Source organism: Apostichopus japonicus, chromosome 7, assembly GCF_037975245.1.
Source record: "Apostichopus japonicus isolate 1M-3 chromosome 7, ASM3797524v1, whole genome shotgun sequence".
Taxonomy (NCBI): Eukaryota; Metazoa; Echinodermata; class Holothuroidea; order Aspidochirotida; family Stichopodidae; genus Apostichopus; species Apostichopus japonicus.
Window position 1 is genome coordinate 20747376 of NC_092567.1, and position 27358 is coordinate 20774733.

At 34.0% G+C, this 27358-nt stretch overlaps 2 protein-coding genes across 2 annotated transcripts in view; one reads left to right on the forward strand and one right to left on the reverse strand.

The window, feature by feature from the left end:
- Nucleotides 1–27358, reverse strand: part of LOC139969679 (transmembrane protein 183-like) — a 148007-nt gene that overhangs the window by 25413 nt on the left and 95236 nt on the right. The window lies entirely within an intron of this gene.
- The window catches only part of LOC139969686 (uncharacterized), a 41281-nt gene that overhangs the window by 7891 nt on the left and 6032 nt on the right, over nucleotides 1–27358 (forward strand). The window contains exon 2 of the mRNA XM_071974830.1: nucleotides 24752–24858. Within this exon, the coding sequence (XP_071830931.1) occupies nucleotides 24752–24858 (107 nt within the window). The remainder of the gene's footprint in view (nucleotides 1–24751; nucleotides 24859–27358) is intronic.

The window sequence follows — 27358 nt, forward strand, 5'->3', positions numbered from 1 at the left end:
CCCACTCCCTCAACCAAAATTTAATAAATCAATTATGGCCATTTTATTACCGAATCGGCCATTTCTGTATCATACATATTTATAGTGTTTTTTTTTCTGTCATGCCAGAAGAAAAGAGATGAAATCGGCTAGTTCAAGACCATAGCTGTAACTAGGTCTGATAGCGTTATTTATGTACTGCAAAGAATCGTATGAATCGCCATCTGTTCAAAATATTAGCTATAAAAATATCAGTATGACAATATCAATATCAGCCAGGTTTAAGCTAACATCAGTATGTCAATATTTGAAATTAACATTGCTATGTTCAAATAACTTTTTAAGGAAAGGCTGGATCTCAAGTGAGATACGAACATTAAATTAAGTAAGTGATTGCAAGTAAAACAGCCAATGTTTGTTTTTTTGCAGAGCTTACAGAGCAAACCTAGCCCTTCTTCGGTGCGTGATCACCGAAAGTGACAAGGAGTAGCCGGAACTGAAACTTTTTATACAAAAAAGGTTCATTCCTGCTACTTTTTATAATTTTGCAGTTTAATGAAAGAACCCCCCCCCCCATTATTATCACCACCCTCGTGTTTAATCATAAGTCAAAGAACAACCAAACACAAACTGGGAATAACAAACAAATTGAGAAAATGCCCCCAATTTGTTTTTTTTAAGTAGAGTCGGTAGAGTGGAGGGCTCGTTAATGTACGCCACTGACCTAGGTCATTGGTTCGAAGTTCGTTCCACATCAAAATTTGCTTGTTTTTTTTTTTTCTTACTCTACTCTGAATTTCAATTAGCTAATTATTAATGACACAATTAAATTTGATTCTGAAGGTTTCGTTGCCCAGAAAATTTATTCATATTACATGCAACAGCAAGAAATTACCGGTACTTTCAAAAAACAAGAAGAAATATAGTTTAATAAATAACTAAGAACTAATGAAAACAGATCAAAGTAAGATTTGAGTCAAATATTTGAAATAAAAACTTGACTAACGGTAAGAAAATCCACTGTATTGTTGTAATGTTTATTGACGTATTAAATTACATAGAACAAAAGTCACATAATCAAGGGGAAAAAAAGTTACCATTCAGCCGCGATCCTTATATATTCCCACAGTGACGTCATTTAAAATAGATCATCTACGTTTCAGAATAACGAGGAAAGGAAGTAAATATGTTATAATTAACTCAATTCCTATGAATGATTGCACAATATATAGCTAAGGATAATAATTATGTGGGTAGCGTTTTAGTGTTTCCAGGGAAACACAACATTAAAAACCCTGTAGGCTATATTTGATTCATGAAGTAAATTATTTTAACCTCCAGTGACGTTATATCATGATGACATACATATTAATCTTACTAACCTTTCTATCCTAACACAGTCATAGACTGCCCGAGAATGTTAACTCGCAGACGACCGCAACAAAAAAAAAAATATGAAAATCTTGACGTCATAGAGTCGTTTCCGGATTGTGACTTACTAATGTCCACTGTTTTATTGATCCAAGAAAAGGATATAGTAATAAACTTTGATCTTAAGTTGATAAGCAAGATTTTGAAGTGTCATCAAATTAAGTGCTCACTTGCTAATATAAGCCACCAACGCACTTTCTTGGTTCGGCCATTTTGTTTCCTCATTTCCTGTTCAGAGTGTTTCGTGTCTCAAGACATTTAGGCATGCACAGTGTTGTGGATTAGGTGTTAAAATCAGATATAGGGACGGATTAACAAGCTTAAATCAGCTTATGGGGAAAAAACAGATGCGTTCGTTGTAACTATGGTGAGTTGTGTTTAAGCAGTGAGGGTGTGGGGACGGATAGAAGGTTCTGATGTGGACGGAGTCTCTCTTGAGATTATTATATTTCGTTTTAAGGCTGTTTCTGTGTTTAAATGACCCGGGCTTACTTTGAGGTTGACCAAAGAGAGTATACATTTAAATACAACTATGTCTCTATAAGAAGGGTCTGACAAGTGACCGACAGGATACATAACAAGTTGGCCTGACGTTTCGATCCTGTAGCAGGACCTTCTTCAAAGGCTAAATGACAAGTAACACACTTACTAGTGTTACACAGGCTCTCTAGTGGATAAGCAGTTTTGCTAACAGTTTTACAAAATTGACAGACTAGCGGTCTGGCAGGCAGATGGGTGGTCTAAGACGGAGAACAGACACATAAACAGACATGTACATGTACAGACAGATAGACAGATAATTAGACGTTCAAATACACAGACGTATTGTTAGGAAACAGCGGACAATAAATAGGCCTACATCATAGACAGACAGGCGAACAGACATACATACAGACACAAAAAGCAAAACAGGCTGATATATGAATGGAACAGTTTTCAAAAGAAAAAAATGACAGACAGATAGATAGATTCACGGGCAAAATCGAGAGAATTTGTTTTCAGAAGTTGGCTCGGTGATTTATTATTTGAAGAAGCCTAAAAGGATGCTTGTAAATAAGTACCGGTAAACATCAAATATCATGTTTCCATGCACGTTTACGTATATGCACAATACTTTATTCGCGTGGGTGCGTCTGTAATGACTGTTATACATTCAACACTACTTAGATACATGCATGCTCCTGTTATCTCCTTTGAAAGATATCGTGAACAACACATTAAATTTCAACTTCAGGTTAACTATATTTGTTTGATGCTAACAAGATTAATAGCTTTATGATTGAAACGATGATATCTTAATCGTTAAAAGTAGTTTGTTATGAATTAGTATTTTTTGGGTTGAATGATCGTAGTGCACTAAAATGAGTTATATTTGCTCCGACTGTTTTTTCCCCCTTCACTCGTTTAACTGTAACCTTACAGGAATGACGCACTTATTTGTTATTCGGTGTGATATGCTAGATTTAGATATTAGTGTATCCTGTAATGGGTCACCTTATAACTGATCAAGAAACCATGTGAAAACGTAAGGTACAGTAAAACTGTGATGTACTTACTATCCTATATTTTGTTGCAATATGCTATATTTAACATCTCGTGTTCACTGTCATTTGGTTTCAGTGATAATCATGCGAGAAGAAATATAGGTGTGACTAGCCTCGTTATGCTCCGAAATCTCGTTAAAAAAAAAGAGAAAAGCGAAAGCTTGATATAAGCCGATGTTCATCCACGACCTTCATATATAAATGGGGATTCTATATATAGGCTTTTCAACCGTTTGACATTTCGCTTAACCGAAACTGTTAAAATGTTTTAGTTGTTGTTGCATGAACTGATTAAACTATATCATTTCTGGAATATTCCAACATTATACTATAGAAAAGGTTTGACCATAAGAAGGATGCAAACACTCCTTGGACAGGCACGGATCCAGAGGGTGGGGTGGGGATGGGGGTTGGGTAGGGGTGGGGTGTGGTGTGGGGTGGTGTGGGGTGGGGTGGGGATCCGTGAATCGTGGTTAAGGGTGTACATTGTATATCCCGCTTGCAAACAACACAGACAAAAGAAACAGCACAATTGGTATTTGCGTATCGTTTACACCTCATTATAGATCCGAATTTATAAACTTAACACGCCTCAAAATGACGCAGTTTGTCGACCACTATTCTTTGTGGTGGGTAGGGGAGGGAGAAGGGGAGGGGTAGTAGTAACAGTACGCCAGAGCCCTCTATTCATGGGAATCTATTTAAACTGTTTCCTGTATATAATATCCGGGATCCGCCTGTGTTGAATCCTTAAACACTGCAACTGTATACACCTTTCTTTCTCTCTCTTTCGACTTTTGCTTTATGTAGGGCCTACTAAAAAAAACTTCATATAATATGGAAAGTAGCCATCTTTTCATCTCTTGGTCAGATTACATCTAAACATCTTTTCTGCCAAAGGGAGCATTAATCTCTACCGATTCATTTGTAAATCGCCATATTTATATTGTCTCGATTGAGCGTAATTTGAGACTCGAATCGTCCAATTCACCTTCAAAAACCACGTGTTTTGTTTTGTTAAGTTGCGTTTTGCAAGCACAGACATATACAATAAGTGACGGTCAAGGACTTGAGAGAGCTTTAGTTATTTCTATATTTTTTAATATTTAATTCTTAAACACTTTAAAGCAATGAAGTTTTAACCTTTTAGAGCTATCCAGTCGTAAGGAAAAAAAAACGAAAGAGAAAGATTTCACCTTGAGTTGTTGTGAAATGTATATATAGTCATGATAAAAGAGATTACAGCTGTTATAATGTAAGTTGCTTCAGTCATTACACTTACATTATATATATATATATATATATATATATATATATATATGAGCAATTTGTGTATTCAGTTTAAACGTTTAAAGGATACGGCATTGGCAGAGAAAGACCTTCATTGTAAGAAGTCTAATACACATTTAACAACAACTTATAAAAAAGGAGAAAAAATATCGACTTGATATTGATTTTTGTTTGTCTGTGAAGTAGAAAGGTTGATTTCCTTTTACTGGTTTCTTGCTATTCAAAATGTCAGTAACGTATATTTCTATTGTGAGGAAAAGAAAACGAAGAATAGAAATAAATTTGTTGTAGAGACGGAACAGAAAATATTATTAATAAGTTGTTTTATGGTATTGTAAATAATATACAGCTTTAATTATTTAAATTATCTATCTATCTATCTATCTCTCTATCTATCTATCTATCTATCTATCTATCTATCTCTCTATCTATCTATCTATCTATCTATCTATCTATCTATCTATCTATCTATCTATCTATCTATCTATCTATCTATCTATCTATCTATCTATCTATCTATCTATCTATCTATCTATCTATCTATCTATCTATCTATCTATCTATCTATCTATCTATCTATCTATCTATCTATCTATCTATCTATCTATCTATCTATCTATCTATCTATCTATCTATCTATCTATCTATCTATCTATCTATCTATCTATCTATCTATCTATCTATCTATCTATCTATCTATCTATCTATCTATCTATCTATCTATCTATCTATCTATCTATCTATCTATCTATCTATCTATCTATCTATCTATCTATCTATCTATCTATCTATCTATCTATCTATCTATCTATCTATCTATCTATCTATCTATCTATCTATCTATCTATCTATCTATCTATCTATCTATCTATCTATCTATCTATCTATCTATCTATCTATCTATCTATCTATCTATCTATCTATCTATCTATCTATCTATCTATCTATCTATCTATCTATCTATCTATCTATCTATCTATCTATCTATCTATCTATCTATCTATCTATCTATCTATCTATCTATCTATCTATCTATCTATCTATCTATCTATCTATCTATCTATCTATCTATCTATCTATCTATCTATCTATCTATCTATCTATCTATCTATCTATCTATCTATCTATCTATCTATCTATCTATCTATCTATCTATCTATCTATCTATCTATCTATCTATCTATCTATCTATCTATCTATCTATCTATCTATCTATCTATCTATCTATCTATCTATCTATCTATCTATCTATCTATCTATCTATCTATCTATCTATCTATCTATCTATCTATCTATCTATCTATCTATCGAGATCTATCTAGATCTATCTATAGATATGTTGCCTTGATATATGTTATACTCCAATAAAAACACAAAGCAATTGAGTACTATTAGTGTTTCTGCAGCTATTTTGGTTTAAAATAGGCTAAATGTCTAGAATGTTCCTAAGGATAAATTGACGATGACGTTGGCTCCTGTGTGTATATCCTTCAAGTTTTTAATGTTAATTCATTGTTTCATAAATGCTAATAACTCAACCAAACCACAACTTCATATTAACTACAGAGTCCCCTTGTGTGATATTCAACGCCATTTGCCCTTGACAAAGTTGTGCTACATAGTAATCATGTCATCTGAGGCCATACAAATTGTTATGTGTTTACCATGGAGTTTTCTGTTTAATACATGTGAGGTTCTGACCTTATGGCCTGGGTCTGTTATATTTTGATGTAACTCAGTTGTTTAAATGGTCATGTCTTAAGAAAAAAAGTGATATAATAATGCAACCTGCACTGATACCTGTGGTTTTGAGCAGTATATAACACATAAAACTGAATTTTGTGCCTAAAGTTATCCTTTTATTGTTAAGGTGCTACGGTTACAAAATATGCTTGTCATTATCACAAAAACTTCCTGGTCTGTCGCCGCCACTCCGGTTAAAATTGTTACTGTATAATATACTATACTTAGTTAGTAGAAATGAATATTTGTCTTCACTGATACTACATTAAACTTGATCAACACATCACATCTGTGTCGGATTTAAGTTATAGTCTTGTTCTACTTTTTCCGCCAAAAGAAATCTTTCTTCTACTTCTTTTTCTTCTTTTTTTCTTGCCCCTAACTCCTTTCACATTTATTCTAAAAAAATTCTATTTTGGAAAAATTGTGACGTGAAATTTGAGCCATTATCAATAAAGTTAGCAAATATCATTTTCCCGTCCAAAATGGTTTGTAATACAATGAGCGAATATGAATACCGTGCTATAACTTTAATTAAATTAAGGCATATTGGTCTGACTTACGTTTCATTGTAATAAATATTTGGTTTTGGTTTTGTTAATAGCGATGACAAAGTCCTACTATAATTGAAAACGCGTTTTCGGGTAGATAGTTGACATGTTGCAATATACATATTGTTAATAAGCTCATGAGGTATAAAATGCCGGCGGATAAAGGAAGGAGAAAAGTTACATTATTTGCGTAAATGTCAAAGAAAAAACTGGTGAAATGAAAGAAGATGTAGTTACAAGATGTTGTAAATCTTTCTGTAAAGAAGATTGATTCTTACAATTGAATTTCTCTGGCTTTTCACAAAAACAAAACTAGAAAAACGTGGATCACGCAAGTTTTCCTTATTGGTAAAGTTACTATATACATTACCGAATAATGTGATACTTTCGGCGTTCCATACAGTGGCAGACGATAACATGTTATGTTCTTGATTTATTTTATTACTTATATTATGTATTTTTATGCAGTGAAAGTTGAAGGTTTACCGTCTTGTTTGAGCCCCCTAACTCGACTTATACAAACCCATAACCCCTGGTCATTGGTAATTTGTAACACATTAACACACAACACCCTTAACACCTTAACACGGGACTCAAAGGGCCACGTTACCGTTCAATATCACTTAAATATGTCGACATTAAAAATCGCCTTCTTATAAAGATGGGCGATACGATATACCGGTTATCGTATATCGTGGGTGATATGATATATATCGTACACGATAGGTTATGCCTATACGACAGTTTCATCGGGATATGCGTATATGATTTTATGCTTACGTAATATTCAATTATATATGTAAAGATATACCAAACACTGCCGTTATGACTGTCAAATATTGCCGTATAGTAAACTGTTTCGGACTGAGCTGTTTTTTTTATTATTATTATCCAATCAGAATCGTGTTATGGAGCCCATATTGCCCCATAGTACTAGTTCTAATCCCGTTACTCGATGCAGTATATTTGTGCAACCTCTTTGCGTATAGGTACGTTTTGTTGGCAGTTGGAGAAAAAAAAGACATACAAAGAGATAAAAATGAAAATTTATGGCATCGCTAGGTCAAAATCACGCTGGAGTATGTGATATGTAAGTTGATCATACAAAATTTGTCCCGAAAAACATACAAAACAACCCCACTATCTCGCTGAATTTGATCCAAGTTGTCCAACACATATATAGTTGCCGACGTGATATCTCTGTTGTGTCGTCTGCTGAAATGTACGACGATATAGTACTCTTCAGCATAATTTTTGCCAATACTAAATATTGCCGCCCATTCTCGCGAAAGTACTACGACCTCGAAGATATGCATTTATCGCATACATTTTATCGCACGTGTAGTGTGAACATAGATTTCCATCGTGCCTTTTCGTACGTATGTGTTAACGTGGCTTTAAAAAGCCAAACTTCAAATTGCAAAAACTAATAATGCGATATATATACCGGTATACTTGATGTGATCCATTTTCAAGGTACCGTTACTGTATCGAATTTATATTAAATTATACTAATGCAACATATAATGTCGACGAAACATTCTGAAACGAATTTGCATTTACTTTATAGAAGGTCAGTACTTTCAAATTTTAGGGCTAATGAATCGGTATAGTAATGTACTACATTAATCAAGATTTGATGCATGATATAACGACCCAACCCCTTTTTATGGCGGGGGTGGGGTGGGGTATGTGGGGGTGGGGTGTTTATAGTAACATTGCCTATAATGTATATATGTATATCTTTTAGGGACATATCATAAGAACATGCATGTTGATTCAGTTTTAGCATTAAATTGCAACCGCCTTGTTGTATGAACATTATATATCGCTGCTTTTCGGTAATCATGACGTCATAGGATAGACGGAACCATTCGTCATAATGAGTCGAGAAAATGTAGTGCTTTTACTCGTTGGCATTCCTTTGAGGTGAATAGTAGTGACGTAACGATCGTTCGATCTATAGAATCGATAAGACAGGCTGTTTTCATTTTCAGTTTTTGATTTTTTGTTTTCCGTCTATACTATAGATATAGCTGTGAGCTGTTAATGTAGATGATCATACATATTTGATGGAATAGTTGACGCGCATCACCATGCAGGCTATAGTATCCGATTGAGCATATAAAAACATGTACAGCTATATATACACGGCTGAACAGTATAATTATGTAATACATAAGGAATATGCATTAGGTCTGTTCAGTATAAAGAAGAAGAAAAAAATATATTACATTAACTTACCTCTTTTAAGAACCCCAGCTACCAACCCTTTATCTCCCCCACCCCACCCAGAGTGGGGGACGTTAGAAAAAGGTCACAGATAGGTCAAAGAGAAACCAATTAGAGATGAAAAGAACAATTAGCTATACAAATATAATCTGCACCTTTGTTCAATGACCGTCTTGAAACAGAGTTAACTGCTCTATATGTGTGAAACAAAACGGGAATGTCAACAGCATTGCTTGACAACTTTGTCACCCTATTTATGCAACTTGAAATATGGAAACCAAGGTAGACACCCCTCCCACCCCACCCCCTATATACGATGGCTTATGGCGAAAACCTGATAAATTTTTTCACTCTTTTATGTAAAATGCAAACTTATGCACTGTATTGTGACCACCTCATATAGTTTACAAACTGTTTCCATATATTACATTAGCAATACATCAATATAAAATACTATGATGTCCATTTGTTAGTCCAATGTCACCAATATTCGGTACGTGTAGATAATTAGAGTCTGAAGTCATTTGTCAGTCTGATATTTATATATATATATATATATATATATATATATATATATATATATATATATATATATATAATATATATATATATATATATATATATATATATATATATATATATATATATATATATATATATATATATATATATATATATATATATATATGCAATTACATGTAATAAGCCCTTACATCATGTGTGTGTATTAATAATGAATGACATCGATAACGTGTACAAACTAACGTGTCAGTATGTACGAATATAAACGGATGCATACACACGTGTATTAATGATAATGTCAAATTACACTGATAAGAATGTAATAAAGATTTATTAATGGAGTCGATGAAATTAGATTATAGTTGATTGTAAATGAAAATTTTACAGCAATTTTTTTCAAGGTTAAGTTTGTCGTTTTCACACAACTGGAAGAGTATGCGTGTGGTTTGGGATGGGGGGGGGGGCGGGGAGGGGGTTCACTTGTCCGCCGCTCCTGCTCCCTATGTAATGAACGTTCATTCTTGGGGGGGGGGGCGGGGGAATCGAACACGTCGCCTGAATATTTACCATTTGCAAAGCTAATTTATATATTAAACACTCGATCGCTTGCCATAATATAGCCTACATTCGAAGACACAGAAATACAATTACTTTGCGATGGTAAGCATCAATGCATGAAGTGGCTTGGTAATAACTCTTAAGTCTGTTCTGAGAAACCCAACGAAACGAAGAAAGCATTGACATCAAACTGAAGTCAATCATGTAAATTGACAAGATGGGGTGGGAAATGAAGCTCGCACATTTGTAGTATTAAGATAGAGGCATTTAATGAGAGGTATATGCATCTACGTACACACATTAGCATATCAGGGTAGAATACATTTCACGATAAAATCACCATTCATAAAAAATAAAATAAAAATACTCACAACAACAACAAATATTTACCATGAATGTTCAGGGGTTATAGCTAAACTATCTTTATTTGTTTTTTTTTTTTTTGTGTAATCCCTAAACGAGCCCATTGGTTTTCAAATTGACCTTTTACGAATATTTTAAAAGAGGAACAAGGCAAAGTGACCTAATGATAGCAATCATATTGTCCCCCTCGTTCTTGAACTACTATATTCATTGACGCAGACTGAATTAAAGATTGGAAATAAAATAAAAGCAAGAAATAGAAGACGGAAAGAGAAGAGAAAGAGAGAGAGAGGTTGAGAGAGAGAAGACAAAAAAAAAAGACTTATCGATTAGGTAATTAAGAAGCCATTCGTGATAACGAGTTGGGAAGTCTATTTTACTCCAAAAAGATCGTAGTCTTGATATTTTTAACGTCGTCAGAGCTGTTACATTCAAATGAGCAAGTTTAGGCTGCTGCATTCTTTATGACAGATAACAACTATAACCAAAAGAAACCCCGGGAAAAACAGAAATCAATAACAAAAGCAAATTCAAAATATCAAGAACGGGATAAACACGTGTGTGCATGCTCGATACCGAGAAAAAAAAAGGGGAAGGGATGAGAGGTTGGAAGGGGGAGGGGTGGGGTGGGTAGGGAGGGAGGGAGGGAGTAAAGCGGAGCGTACTAGGCGCAACATTTTAAACCTAAGCCAAGTATATATAGTCATTGTCTAAGTAACTATACACACACACACACACGCACATAGTCTGTTCAAAGTATCTCTTTCGAGATCCGGCTTTAGGAATCACAAATGATTTCGAGTTGGTTAGCATCATGTTTGATCTCTAGAGTAAGGCAAAATATGTCACCAAAACAGAACTAGTATTGTTCGATAAAGGTGACAAACGCCTACAGTGGAATTACGACCTTCCTTACCGGTTTCGAACCTCTGGACATACAATCAGCGTCCATAGCATAGTGGTTAGTGTGTCCGCGTACAAAGCGGGAGGCCCGGGTTCGAACTTCCCGGTGGAGGCTGGATGTGTTTTCACTGTTCATGATTTTCCAACTCATATATGATTTTCAAAAGTGTCGTTTTTTGGATAATTTTGTAGTCTTTCTGCCAAGAACGATAGAAGAAGAAGACATTACTTGATTTAGTTTAAGCGTAATCGTTATCACTTCCAATTTTATTCACCACTCTAATATGTAGAGGTAAATCATTTTAAAATCGCTTCTCTGAAACACAGATTAATATAAATCTATTTTTAATCTTTTTTCACCAATTCTTTATATCCACTTTAAAAAAAAAAAAAAAAAAAAATTGCTCATATCCAATTTAATCCTTTTTGGAGAACATCATGGCCTGGTTTAATATTAGATAATATGCGAACATCCTTTTTTTTCGCTTTTCGTTTGAGAACTTTGGAGATGGAATGCGTATATTAAGTATGATAATATTTTAAAAATAGACCTTCCTCGCCCCTTAAATTATCTTGCTTCCCAGTAATATATTATGGTTAAATAATTAATCCGCAATATTAATTGGCAGCAGATCTTTTGAATAGAGGAAGGCAATATCTAAAGATCATTTATAGTCTACACCCTCATAAATATATTAAAAATGACACATTAATGTGTTGATTAGATAACATTGGAGGGTCTTTCAATGTCATCGTTTGCAATGAGTATATTAGAATAAATTTTGATATTGTCATTGTCGGTGACTTTGAGAGATCAGCTTCCACCTATCTGTTGTTAGTCTTTGAGTTTATTCACATGAAACAAAACGCACCCCCGCCCCCCCCCCCCCACAATAAAACATGAAGAAAAAGAAATATTAATTTAGAATCGTACGTGATTGATATGCTTCGCGTAATTGGACAGTCTCTATACACCTCTTTAAATATTTTAATGATTTTCCCATAAGTATGGTTTATTAATAGATATGACGTCATGGTCATGATAAATTCAAAAGTCCATTCAAGCGATTAAAGTTACAAGGTGATGATTGATTGGCTGACGAAGGAATAAAAGTCCTTTTATCTAATAATTTTTAATCAAATTACGGAAAATACTATGTTGTAATTTTTTCTTGTATGTTTTATATTACTTTTGTCATGGTTTACTTAGCTTTATTTGTTATTAATTACCCAAACATATTGAAAAATGATGTTCTTTGTCTGAGCGAGGGGGTTAAAAAAAAAATTAGGAAAAGAAAACAAAATACAAGTTTAAAAATGTATAACCTTTAAGATCAATCTTTTGCCTTTTGCACAATGATACATCGATGATGGGATAAGCCGAATAGTGACGTCACAATCACGCCACACAACTAACGAGATGATAATATGATAATATGATATAACGATATATATATATATATATATATTATATATATATATATTTTATATCAATTGATCGTCACCAAATTTGTTCGAGTTACAAAGAGTTCTGGTGATACGTATGAAGTTCCATAGCGTTCTTCTTTTGTATCATGAAATGTTAAACCTATCAACCTGATGGTTGAAGATTGGAAATGACACTCAGACAAACCAGTCTGTCTGTCCGTCAATACCCCTAAACAATCACAACATGTTTTTATATTCATATATTCAAAGGAGCACGTTGGATGGGGGTGGGTGGGGGGAAGCATAATATGAAATTTGTGGCATATAGTATTTCCTGCTCTGCATACTGTCCAATAATTTCTACTTAATTTATTTTCAAGAAAAACTAGGTCTGCTTTGTTCTGACTGACCCGCTTAACAAGAATTTACCTGAGATAAATCATTTTTTATCGTTTCTTTAATTTCCTTGTATAATCTGTTTTCAATACATCCTTCTTTTTTTGATTAATTTTTTCGCACATTTAACAATCAATGATAAATTAATAATAGCATTTCATGAGAGACAGAATGCATAGATATAAAAAAAAAGAGCAGGGGGAATAAAAAACGATTAACCTGTGTTTTCAATATTAAATACATACAGGACTTGCGTGGTGACTTTAATTGAATAAGCAGATACTAATTCTTGTTTTCATGTACGAATACCAAATCGGTATGATTGATCAATTATCACATCTTTGGTGAAGTAATTACTTATTAATCAAGCGTAATAAATGAACTCAGATAAAAACCACAATGGCTTCCGAAAAATCTGCTTTTCATATTTAGGGACGTTTTTTTTTTTTCTTCTTTATCTTATTTTAATTCAAGCATGTGACGTTTTGCGTACAACTATATATATATATAGAGAAAGAGAGTATGTGTCCATGTTTTCATTATCTATATACTCATTCAACCAGAATTGAATATACTTTTTTATAAACGACATATATTGAAAGTAGCCGACAAATGTCTAATCAATCTTAATTAATAAGTACATAATATTTAATTGAAATAAAAGAAATATATTTTCCCAATTTTTTTCTCTCAGGTATAATGATTATCATAGGTATGATTATTTATAGTTTTAACAGATGTTACCTGTACAAGTGATCATAGAGTCATTTCAATAGTTATCGGAACAAAGGAAAACCAATAAAGGTAATTTAAATGGGTAATAGTTTCCGAAATGAAAATTACCTAGTTGAATTTTTGTCTTCTGTTTTTCTTTTGTTTTGACAAACCCATTTAGCTTTCTCTTGACGTCCCTGTCATTCACATATTTTAATTAATTAATCAATCTTATATTTGAGACGGTTCGTTTGAATTTTCATTTCGGATATTAGTTGAATAATTATCATATTATGCCTTTTATTTATAAACCATCGAATGACGAAAATGTCGTACGGGACGTGACATGACTCAAACTTTTAGGGCAATTACCTTTCCAGGAATTTTTTGGGCTTGCTTCCTCTCTGTGCAATTATGATATTCTGGTGGGGTTGGCAATTTAAAAACTGATACAGTGGAGGAAATTAAACCTTTTACACAATAAGTCTCTAAGTTGCTAAATTCCATTTCCGGCATATTCTGTCTAAAACACTAGATATGGTTCATTCTTTTGAAACAGATGTTGATTGGATAAACCGTCTCCCACCCCATAAGTGAAGCAGAAGCTGAAGTAGAAGCAGAAGTTTTGTCTGAGATGTGCTTAGGGTATAAATATTCTTCCGAACCCTTTACTTTTCTACTATTATCCTTTGTGTTCAGTTATCCCATAATATGCGATACATTTTGAAATGTTTGCTTATAGCTGACATTGTTCTCTGTATTTTGAATTTTATCTAAATGCAGATTTATCGCAGCAATATTTGAATTTCTCTGCGCATAAATCATCGAAACATTATCAAGAAAAACAAACCAAACCACTCACTGTTGAATTGCCATGATGACTTCATCATTGATTCAGATGTTGCCAGGTGCATTTTCAAGGTATCTTCGCGATCAAAAACAAATTGCCACAAAGACATGAGTTTGATCCTAGCGATTTTGAAACAAATTCAGCATCTTTGCTAACTTCAGGCTGTACCTGAAATATTCTTTAAAGATATCTCTTTCCCCACCCCGTATTCTGAGGATAATATACTTCGTCGACTTTTAACACCCGAAAGAGTCAACGACATGTAGGTTATTCGTCTGTAAAGTGATTGATCTTCTCCGACACGTCTATATTTCAAAGAATATATAGCAGAATATTCCTATCCTATTGTTAAAAATTGATATGATAGTTAATTAATGATGCAGTCGTGTTATATTTGTTTTAATATTATAAACGAAACTAAACATAAACAATATATTAGAAAGAAATAACGAGCAAGAAGAAATACTCCCTAGCCCCCCCCCCCAACCCAACATATTTATATATATATATATATATATATATGACGATTAAAATCTATTTATAGATATCATTTCTTTGTTATAATTGTTTGCAGTTTTCCAAAAGAATGATATACAAAGTTTTATTTTAGAAGTAACTTTTGTTTTAATCTACTCGTTATCAGAAGGTAGTTAGAATTGAAGTTTCCTTGCACTCTTTTCTTAGCAAATAAATGACCCTTTCAACACAGCATTGATCGTATGCACATAGGAGGGAGGGGGGGACACAAACCAAACCCGCTTATCTTTTATGACAGAAAATAAACAAAAACAATAAATAAAAAGTGACCATAAAAATAGGAAGAAGATGAAGCTGTACAAAAAGGATTGGCACTGTTTTCTAGCTTTCAGATTCGTACGAAGTGCATGGTATTATTTATGGTTTAATACCGGTACTGATGCCGAGAGGATAAAAGCGGATGCATTTGAAGCAATGAGGCTTAGCAATCGGGAGGTTCCATGTTCGATACACGGCCAGGTCATTGTCAGGTGGGTTCTTCATCCAAGAGCGATCTACGATTTTCCCATCTGAAATGACTTTCTAACTTTAAAAAAAAGATGATTCCAGATTTGAGTTAAGTTGTTAAAAGTTGTAATCCATGCATCAGCCCTCGCTTAAGCGTCATAAAATAACTGCCTGCTTAATTGCTTGCATTTCCTGTGGCCATTGTTAAAACTTTCAAACACCGGAGGCGGGTGCCGTCTGTTCCTATACCAGTCTATAGTTATTACATATTATGTACGAATCCTGTTTAACATTGGACAAAATTGTAAAAATTTCAGATTTCATGTTATCGTCATAGATAAGGTCGGGTATAGTTTACGTCATGATTTTATGCTAAATAATATTTTCTTCGTGAAGAAATAGAAAGTACCGTTAAATATCATATGGTTTCCATAGAAACTATATATTACAAAAGGGAAGATACTATTGCGTCAGTTGTTGAAAATTTAAATATTTGTACTAATTTGTCAGATATATATATATATATATATATGAGAACCCATATTTATTTTGAAGCCGACATAACGTTTAAATACATGCACAAAAAAATATACCACTTTTGAGGTAATTTGTTGGTGACATTTCGCTATAGCATCCATTCATATCCTTAAGCGGTGACGAACAGAATATATGAATATTCAAGTGCTCATTAGAAATATGGTATGTCATCGATATATCACTTAAACTATATACTTCAACTCTCTCTAGTTCATATACATATAAATCTATCTACTTTTTGAGTTAACAGAAAAAAAAGGTAAGCTTTTATTGCAGAGACAATAGCCAAAGGCTATTTTTGTGTTTTTATTGTGTGTGTGTTATAGTCGGCTTCAATGGCATAGCAAACACTTAACAATTTGCCAACGTACAGTTTTATCGTTGATTTTTACGTTAGAAAACCCTGAGAGAGAAGAAGCATTTAATAAGTGACTTAATAAACGTGACTCTTAATAGGTGTATAAACCAAAAATAATTCAGTTACTAAGGTATATTAAGTAGAATAAGGCTTAAAGTTAAATTAAGGAATAAACGATTGCTAGTTGTTTAATTGTACCGTCGGACAGATGAACACCAAGAACAAACACTCTCTTAATTAGAACTTTATTTCAGGTTGATCAACTTATGTGGGGAAAAAAAACGAATTAAAGCTGTTACATGAATTATCTTTATGTATAACGACAGTAGGGATATTGCTCATACCGTCAGTACAGGCGCGTAGCCAGGAATTTGCCAAGGCATGGGCGAACCTGTAGGCAAACTATCAGAGCCGTATACATGGCTCTGCAAACTCTCTTAGTGTAGCGCCACCATATTGTGACGCGAAGCGTACAAGAACATTTTGGCCGAAAATGCCTCCCAGATCGTTGGAAATGGCACTTCCCAGGCTTTGTGAGTTGCATCTAAGAATTTTCTATTTTGAAATTACTAGCGATATCATAAAAACAGACACAAAAATATGCTCAAGGTGGAGGGGGGCGGCCGCCCCCTCGCACCCTCCCCCATTAGCTACGCGCCTGCGTCAATACAAGCGCTTTGAAGCGTGATATGAAAGTAGCAATTTACTGGCTATTTTGCTTATACCACTCTATACTGTCCTCTCAATCTAATGCTTCAAAACACTCGTATACTGACAGTATGAACAGTTCCTCACCTTTCCTGTGATTCTAAAGCTAATACCACTCTGTTACTGTCCTCTCTTATAAGCTTCAAAGCACTCGTACTGACAGTATAAACAGTTCTTAACCTGCATCTGATAGGATATCCATCCTGCTCATACTGTCAGTACGAGTGCTTTAAAGCATGGCATCATACGTACATTTCATATATGAAGATTGGCCCAAACTGCATGGTCGTGGATTGTGTACAGAACCGATCCCTTGTTAGCGATTTACAAGAAGTTGAAATGTAATACAATTAATTAAACCATTGGAATATGTCCAATCGATTAGTGATGAGAAAAAGTTATTGCTATACTGTTTACCGAACAATTACCGTGCCCAAAAAGTCGACCTCGAAGTCGGCTAACTTATATTGCCATGTTTTGTTGTCGTTTTGAAACATGTTTTTTCTTCTATACTGGCTCAAATGGAAAGCTGTGAACAAAATACATATATCGCTCTAAGTTATCGCTCGCATACCAATATTAGTGGTTATAGAATCGCATTTAGTTAATTGCGCTACGCAACCGCCGACTAGATGCACACGATTTTCAACCCATTTAGTTATACCAATCCATTGGTGCGTATATATAAACTCATACGAACGCTGTTTGTCAGTTCTTCCAAGAAATGTATAAATTTCACGCAGTTTGGAATAATAAATCAGTAATTTTCATGGTTATCAGGATAACTATATGAAAAAATTAGGCCTGGTCTAGTGCATAACTCACCTCTACACTAAATATTTGGTAAGTCTTTATATACCGTTCTGCAATATATTCAATGTCAAGGTATATGCATTGATTTTTTAAAAGACAATTGAGCTTCTGGAGCCAGATTTGTCTCATATCGCGTGTTTTAGCTAAAGGCACAATACTATAACAATAAGTCTCGTGCGCTGGAAGATTTCCTTGGAGAGGTTTCTCATAACCATACCAGAAAGTACTTTAAAATTATACAAATGGATTCTATCTTGAAGAGAAGCAAAACAAAACAAAGAAGAAATAGACAAAAGATAACAAATAAAATTATACAACGAATCATTCAATTCGTGTGTATATATATATATATATATATATACATATATATATATATATATATATTTATAAATATAGATATATATATATATATATATATATATATATATATATATATATATAGATATAGATATATACATATAGATAGATATCGTACAGAGCGGGAGGCCCGTGGTTCGAATCCCGGTGGAGGCTGAAAGTTTTTTCACTGTTCTTGATTTTCCAACTCATTACGATTTTCATTTATATATATATATATATATATATATATATATATAAATATATAGTCCTATATTTGTATACTTTATGAAGCTAAACCTACGTCATCATAGCAATATACTAATAAACTCATCAAACATGCACTTCAATCTACTTTCTAATACGATTTCAAGAACGAATTGCGGTATCAAGTTATGAATAATATTAGTTTTATGAATATAGCAATACAAGTCAACAATGTATAGCTGGGCTGTATATTTTCGGTTTGCTATTATCTGTCCTGAGTAAGTATTGAGCACAAAAATTAAGAAGAGAGAAAGAAAGAAAATGAAAAGGGAGATAAAACTAAAAACAAAGATATCGATATAGGCCAACTTAGATTTAACGTTTTGGGCTATTGTCCCCTTAATTTTCTTTTGATTTATCGTAATAATTAAACTTCTGTTATGTTATTTATAGAAATGAAATATAAAGGACTGGACATTATTTTGATACTATACGTTCTGTCTTCAGGGTACATTAATATTTATAAAACTTCCACAATCTTCAAACAGACCGCGTAATGGAATGTCAGTTTTTATATATGAGTTGTATATATATATATATGAGTATATATATATATATGAGTATATATATACATTTACATATATATATATATATATACGTACATATTATATATCATATACACTTATATATAACTTATAAAGCTCATGTACAAGTAAAGCACACATTTGTCGAATCAAGGGGTTCTTGACCTCTCCGACTTCGATACTTCACTAAAGGGTATACACTTGAAACACTTCTGACGAAGTAATCATGGTTTATTCCAGGAATAAAGTGTTCAAAGGAGACACAAAAACCAATCACCATGTTTAGTTTGTATAATAGAGATATTTGTGTTGAACCATCCCCCCCCCCTCACTCTCCCCTTACAGCTAGAAATATTTTTTCTGGCCCCATTGGAAGATATCATTTAGTGTGAATGTCATGTCATATGGAAGCTGTGTCGTTTGTAAATCTGTGATGTCATAGTATGACATAGTGTGTCACTATGGATCTGAACCTTTTACGTTCTCTTTGTATGTTTTTTCATACTAACTATATTTAAGGTCGAATGTAAACGGTGTTGACACTGAATCAAGTGATATATATATATATATAGATTATGTTAAGACCTTCAATATCATAAATGCATCATTTGTAAAACCCATATCCATTACAGAAGAATAAATTACATAGAAAATATTAAGGAAAACGTATAAGAAAAGGGGAAAAAAAAGATGAAAAAAAAAAGACAACCCAGAAGCACATCTGGTTTATATATAAGGAACATTAGACCTGTTTTTATTTCTAACATGGAATAAGACTTTTCTTAGCTGTTTGGAGGAATCATTGGCAGTCATCTCTACGAACTAGAACCGCTGGTATTTAAAGTTCGCGACCCTTTATACGATAGTCCAAAATGTCTGGAGAGTCGAAACAAAACAGAAAAAAAAACACAAATTTGTCCATATGTGTGAATACCAAAAAAAAAAAGTGGAAAAATCTTGAACATAATTACTTAAAAAGTTACAATATATAAACAATTTTGCATATAAGCACTATTGGTTATAATACAAATTGCTAAAAGGGACGGTGGAAACCTCCTCCCTGAAGCCCCCCCCCCCGCCTCCCCCATGCCACAACATCCCCAAGAGGATAAAGACGAAATTTCGGTCGAATAGCCAAATATCCTGAATTACACATATCCTGAATTACACATATCCTCAGTTCTTACTGTAATCCTAATAGCACATGCTACCGATTTATAGCACGATCCAGTTTTTTACTGTGGTACAAAACTTTAAAATAAACAGTATTAACTGTTTTCTGTGTGTGTGTATCGGGTGCACGTTTATCAGTTTTAAAGGTGTTTAAAGGCAGATTCGATGTGTTCTGCTTGATAGGGTTATACTCGATGATGCAGTGACGTATAACTAATATAGGAAAAAGACTGAAAGATCACGAAACAGCCAAAATGAAACAATAACCGACACGATTTCGTTCCACTCAAATACACTTTCTTTGTTTATAAGTTATCAATTAAATTCAACAGTTCGAGAAACCTTTCGCGTGTTAACCAAAACGAAAATGTCAAACCCACTTTCATAGCATTTACACGACTAACTGTATTTGTTAATGTTTAGTCTCTGGCAACATTTAAGATAGATATCTATACAAAATTCATCTCGTACAAAGTGGACACGTTTCTCGGTAGGTCAATAAACTATATCATCAATTTGAAATGCGCATGCGCAGGCTCAGAGTGACGTAAATAGAGAGTCATATCAGTTTAGAATGAGACAAGAAGGGAGTCATTTCTGTAGCATTAAATGCGTTTTATTAGTGATGTAAATTCTATTTTAGGTTGACTTGTAATGGCGTCTTTAGAAATATAAACATTGTATTAGTCTTGCATGTTTCTTTTGGAGAGGCAGGAAGGGAGGGAGGGAAGTAGGGAGTGTGATATGTGTGTCAAGTCGGTTATTTTTTGCAAAACGAAAATCAAGGGTTATATTTTGTCCTATCACACTTTCATACCAGCCTAGCCTAGTCGTCTTTGAATATTCATCTATATATAGATGTTTATATGAAATTGTAATGAGTTGGAAATCCAGAACAGTGAAAAATTGCCACTCTCCACCGGGATTCGAACTCAGGCCTCCCGCTTTATATGCGGACACCCTAACCAACTAGGCCATGGACACACATATATTATATATGTATATACTTGTGTTAAGTGTTAATTGTATCTATATTATTCTATCCTCCTGCAACTGAGCAGGAACTCGCGAAGAAGCCTCATTGGCTTATCAAAGTCCCAAGCTGACCGAAGTCAGTCTCTTACATTTATATTTAACGTCCATGATTATGAATTGTTAATTGTCAACAACTCTGTAACTGGACGACATGCATTAATCTGGGAGTGACTTGAACCGGGGACCTTATGATTGAAAGGCACTGGCGTTAACCACTGAGCTAACATTCCAAGTAGTACTCCAAGCACACTAATTTGTACTAATAACTACTGATTTGTACTTTTGTTACGAGAAGAGAAACTTGAATCCTTGTGGATCATTGTGCTTGGAATTCACTTGGGCAAATACATTTGATGGTTGAAGTTGGAATTATGGCTACCTTAGATCAGCGAAAAGATAATGAAGAGTGATTTAGGTTAGATGGACTATACCCATTACCGACGGGAAAACGGTAACAAATATCAACAGTCACATTGTTACGCCCCGTCGAAAGCCCCCAAGTAGAGTGTTGTCTCACGATAAAGATCGTGCTTCTTGTTTGTGATAGACTGAGCACTTGACAAAGAGCTATTGGCGTGACGTAATGTTACGTGTTGTGACGTGTCGCGGCGATGTGTCATTTGGAGATATGACGTGTCGCGGTTTGGGTGTGAACCGGTTTCCCATAAGTTATTGTTTGCTCCTGTTTCATATGTCGACTGCAGCCTGTATAGTAAACTAGTATTTTATGCGTGTATGTGGGTGTGTTGGTGGTGGGTGTGTGGGTGGAGGGATGAAGTGGGCAGGCTAAGGTGACATAATTCTCAATAGGGACATAATGGCTAAATTAAGATCTCTTTTGTTTTATCATCACTGTTCTAATTATATAGTAAACAGAGGGATCAGCATATTGACGTCCCATATTACTCGCAATGTTCGATGACGTTATATTTGCGCAGAGACCCTTTTCCGTGCTTTCAATAATATTTAAAGGACGAGCTGATAATAAAACTGCTAAGTTTTGGGTTTGGTTTTTGCCCCGATTTCGTTTGGACTTTCCTAGCAGAATAATAGTGCTTAAGCTTGGTTACAGACTGTGTCACATTTGTCTTTTCTATTAATTTATTGCTATCTTATGATGATGCATGTACTATTGTATACTATAAAAGCAAAAATATATTTTACGATTTTAATGGATTACTAAGAAGCTCTTTAACAACTCTCTGGCTGGTGGTGAGTACATGGGGGGGGGGGGGGGGAATGTGGCGGATAATTCGTCATAAACCTTGCGATTATTGAAGCCATAAGTCTCTTCCGCTTGTTAGATATCCCTTCTATAACTCTCTTTAAATTTACTCTCTCCGATTTGAAAAAAAATTGTGACTTTGAGTGTTTCAAACGCTTCCAACGTCGTCTCTCTGTTTAGCCAATTATATCAACTAGATATAAACCACGGGAGCCAATAAAGGGGGTTCAATTCATTCACAGCGAAATATTCTATACGAATTGAAATTCCATTGGCCCCCTTTTAGAAGGAAGTAATTGACTGATTGATAAGGGAAGTCAAGGAAAGGAAAACAAAGAGAAAAAGATAGAATTAGAAAGGAATTTAATGTCCAAATATTGGGTGGAAAGTCTGACTTGTGGGACACCGAACTGTAACACTATACTATGTAATATTGGGATTGTTTTTGGTTATAGTCACTAAGAAAGGTCCTCCAGTCGTTTTGTTCATTTAAATCAATTCCAAATTAACCGAGCCGCAACAATCATGTCCACATAAGAGTATATCTAAAGGCAAATATCACAAATGTAAAAGAAAAAAGGAATATTAAAGAAGCGGAAAAAGTTAACAATTCTTAAATAGGATAATTTGTGATGGTTTTGTCTATCAGATTTTTTTTTTAATTATCTGGAGCCCTTGCCCCCCCCGACCCCCCCCCCCCCCCACAAAAACACTAAGCTAGCTTCATTAATGCCAACTATCGTATTACTCGTGTCACAAGCGATACTTTTCTTTCAGGGTTCAATATATAGTTAAGTCCTAATTGGCGTTCCAAAAAGAAATAGGCCAATGCAAGTCGCCTACCAACCAGATGATTAGTAGCTTGATATTTTACCTCTTTGATAAATAAGACAGTTTAAAGTGTTTTGGGTACGTGAATTTTTTGACAAAATATATGATAACTGATCAATTTTAAATGTTATACATGAAAGGAAATAAAACTGTGCCCTTTCGTCACTAATTTCGATGAATATTGTTGGTTCACATGTGTTGTTTTAAATATTAGCTAACGTTCATAACGTTATTTAAAAACAAAAGTCAGAACAACACGGAGTAGGATTATTTTTACCATTCTCTCAAATAATCACTATTATTTGAATATTACATGAAATATTCAACGTTTATATTAACCTCGATAAAGCCAACATTTACATACGAAATATATGAAATGAAAATATGCCTTTTACAACTTGGTTGTAAACAAAATGTATGAGCAACAATACGCCAAATTTTGAAAGAAACGACACTATTCCAAAGAGAATAAAGATGGTATTTGAACAGGAAGAAAAACAAAGAAACATTAGTTAGACATGAAATACAACCATCGATGTTTCATAAATTGTAAGGAACAATTAAAATATTTAATTACATGTACGAACTTGGTACACCTTGGTGGAGGGGTGGGGGCCTGCAGGGGCATCGTCATGTGTGTGTGTGTGTGTGGAGGTGGGGGGGGGGCTCTATAATTGTTACTAAAACTTCACCTCAGCCGTTGCTAGCAAATGTTAGCGTAAAAATATGTTATGCCACTTCTGCTACTGGCTCCGAATGTCAAACTTATTGTGCAGAAAAGTAACTAAGTGAAATATGTTGCCTGAATATTAGGTGAAGGCGTGGAGCAGGGGTAAGCAATGGATCTTGTAGTAGCAACACCTCGTCTATAGGTTCCCCCGGTTGAAATCCTCACCAGAAACCAGAGAATCCTTGACCTACTATTCAAAATCACCGGTGTTCAGTAAATGTTGTGTCCAATCTTGCGTGGAATTGATACTTCTGCTTTGCAAGTTGGAAAATGGGGTTTTACATCTGTTGAGTCAGCATGGTTTCGAAACGACTTCGTTTTTACCATATAGCTGCACTGCAGTGATGAAGTGCCTTTATCTCCCTCGCTATGTTAGAACGTGGTCATATACTGATGAGATACGCTCTCGTCCGTCCGTTTGGGAAAGTTAAGCGTTGATCTAGAGCGCAGCATAATCAAGCTGCGACATATCACGCGCCTGTTTCGCTCTGAACACTTATCGCAAAGAGAAGGCTTGATATAAGTCAGCATTTATCCACGATCATCACGTGGATAGTGTTTTTAATTTAGCATAAGCCTATTAGCCTAATTATGATTCCTATCCCTAGGGAGACTTAACTATACCTCAACTTAAGTATATGATTGATGTTTTCTGAAAATGTGCTACAAAGTGCACAACTTTTTAATTTATTCTCAACCAGATCTCAATTTTTTTTTTCTTCAAAGGGTGCAGCTGTAATCTCTCCAGCCGACGATGTCAGCTTGCATGTGGTACAGTGTCTAGTGATGCAGGTCATTACGTGTTCCCCTTTAAGAGAAGTGATGCCTTATTGGTATGTATTTATTTGTTTATTACTTCTTATTGGTAAACTTTTTTTTCCAAACCGTTAATAATATTTGTAAAATTTCTCTTTATAGTCACGAAATAGTCACGAATCAATCAATCAATCATATAATATATATATGGTCAATACATAAATGGTCAATATATATATTTATATATATATGTGTGTGTGTGTGTGTCATTCCTTAAACACATCAATCTGTCCTATATTATGCTAATACAAATATAAATTCAACCTTCTAACCTTTTCCTTCATAATTTTGACCATATGTTGTTTGCTCCAACTTTTACATCATTTCAGATTTCCTTTCAAAGGAAATTTGGACCTTTTTACCACGTCATAATCTTATTAAAATACTAAGTCGAATTAATTTAACCGGTGAAATTTTCATTTTAAATAAGCATCAACATTTTGTTTTGCATGCGGATTGATATACTGCCCTATACTGTACGAATGGTATACTGTGATATGTTGGGAGGTTATAGACGACGAATTTCAGTATCGATATGGATTCTTGATAAGTAGGTCTACAGGTCAATTAGCTATCGCCGAAGGACAGGAAAAGCCATACATATATATCATTACTAATATAATTTCAATATTGATTCAAACTGAACATAATACACAAAAAATAAAGAAAGCATACAAATAAAAAAAAAGTTGTGTGTGTATATATAGGGATGGACTTGAAAATAACGGTAAACAGTACATTTTTTTCACCATTTTATAAAATTGCTCTAAAATTCTTTTATACTTCTTCCAAAATGCCAAACGTTTACTGCAAAAAGTATATACTTGTTGTGAAGGATGTCACGTGATGACATTAACAACGGGAAATTGACAAAATGGGGAAAAAATAGGTTTGGGTTTCTTTGACCACTAATATCACTTTGTTCTTCAACCATTTACGGTTAAATGCAGTTTTCTTGGAAAATATATATATCCTCGATTTGGTTATGAAGTGTAAGTAAAAACCTTCTTTTCTTTTTTCAATACAGAAATATAAAACTTATCATTTTCATAACTGGAAGTTACCAAATAGTATTAAGGACTGTTTCTGTAACTGACTGTGAACATGTATAAACAATGAACGTTGGATAAATGTGGTATACACACATAATTATTAGTAATTCACCATGTTAACTATATGATACTGCAATGCTCGTACACAATGATTTCCATATAACACAAATGAAATTCACATTTCAAACGAACTTTGAATGCTTCATTCTATATCGTCCCTCCAAATTCTCTCGGATTAATATAATCATCATCATCATCATCATCATCATCATCATCATCATCATCATCATCATCATCATCATCATCATCATCATCATCATCATCATCATCATCATCATCATCATCATCATCATCATCATCATCATCATCATCATCATCATCATCATCATCATCATCATCATCATCATCATCATCATCATCATCATCATCATCATCATCATCATCATCATCATCATCATCATCATCATCATCATCATCATCATCATCATCATCATCATCATCATCATCATCATCATCATCATCATCATCATCATCATCCTAAAAGGTCTTTATGATGCTAATATTCATGAGATTGATAAATGAATATTCATGTCCAATTTCGACCTAATTAACCGTCACATCTCTCTGAATCGTGTGAATGACACGTTGATCCGATTTTCGCTCGATTTCTCCTCACCTAACTGAGAAGTACATGTATGCCCCTTGGGAATATTATCATGATTCTCATATATAGCTGCAGTGTTAATACCCTATAGTAACTGTGTTTTCTTATTTCTTTATTTTTCTCCCTTATCTTTGCGGTATATGTTGTATTTATATTATTATTTTTTTCTTCCCTGTGGCTAAGTAATCATTGAATATGTCATCCCTTTACCTTCTTTCCACTCGTTTTGGCAAACGCTGGCAAAAGATCAACGCGTCTGTGAAATTCGCCATATGACTGACATTAAAAACACGTTTACCATGGAAACTAAGTGCCCATCACTTGAATGTGTGATACTATAAATTTTTAACAGATGATAAATTAGGAGATACTGTTTAACGGACTCTATGGTATAGTCTTGATAAAGTTTCTCGCTGTCAATCTCGGTGATGCAAGAGGAAAACAAAACGGAAATAGAAACCAATTTAATACCACGAGAATATTATGGATAGTGTATTTATTTATTTTATTTTTTTCGAAGAGGGGGGGGGGGTAGTTCAAGTAGCCATATACTGTATTATGATATATTAAGTATGTATTAGTACGTGAAAAATAAGTTAAAACTGTGTACAAAAGTTAAAAGTCATGTTGAATATATGACGTCAAAGGGAATTTCTACTATAGGTAAACACAAGTTAACAGCTTCTGCTTTTTTTTTTTCTAAAATTCTTCGTTCGTTCATTTTTATTTTAATCTTTTCTTCTACTTTGTTTTAATCTTCGTTAATCCATCCGTTGGTACTTACAAAACCAAACTAACCTC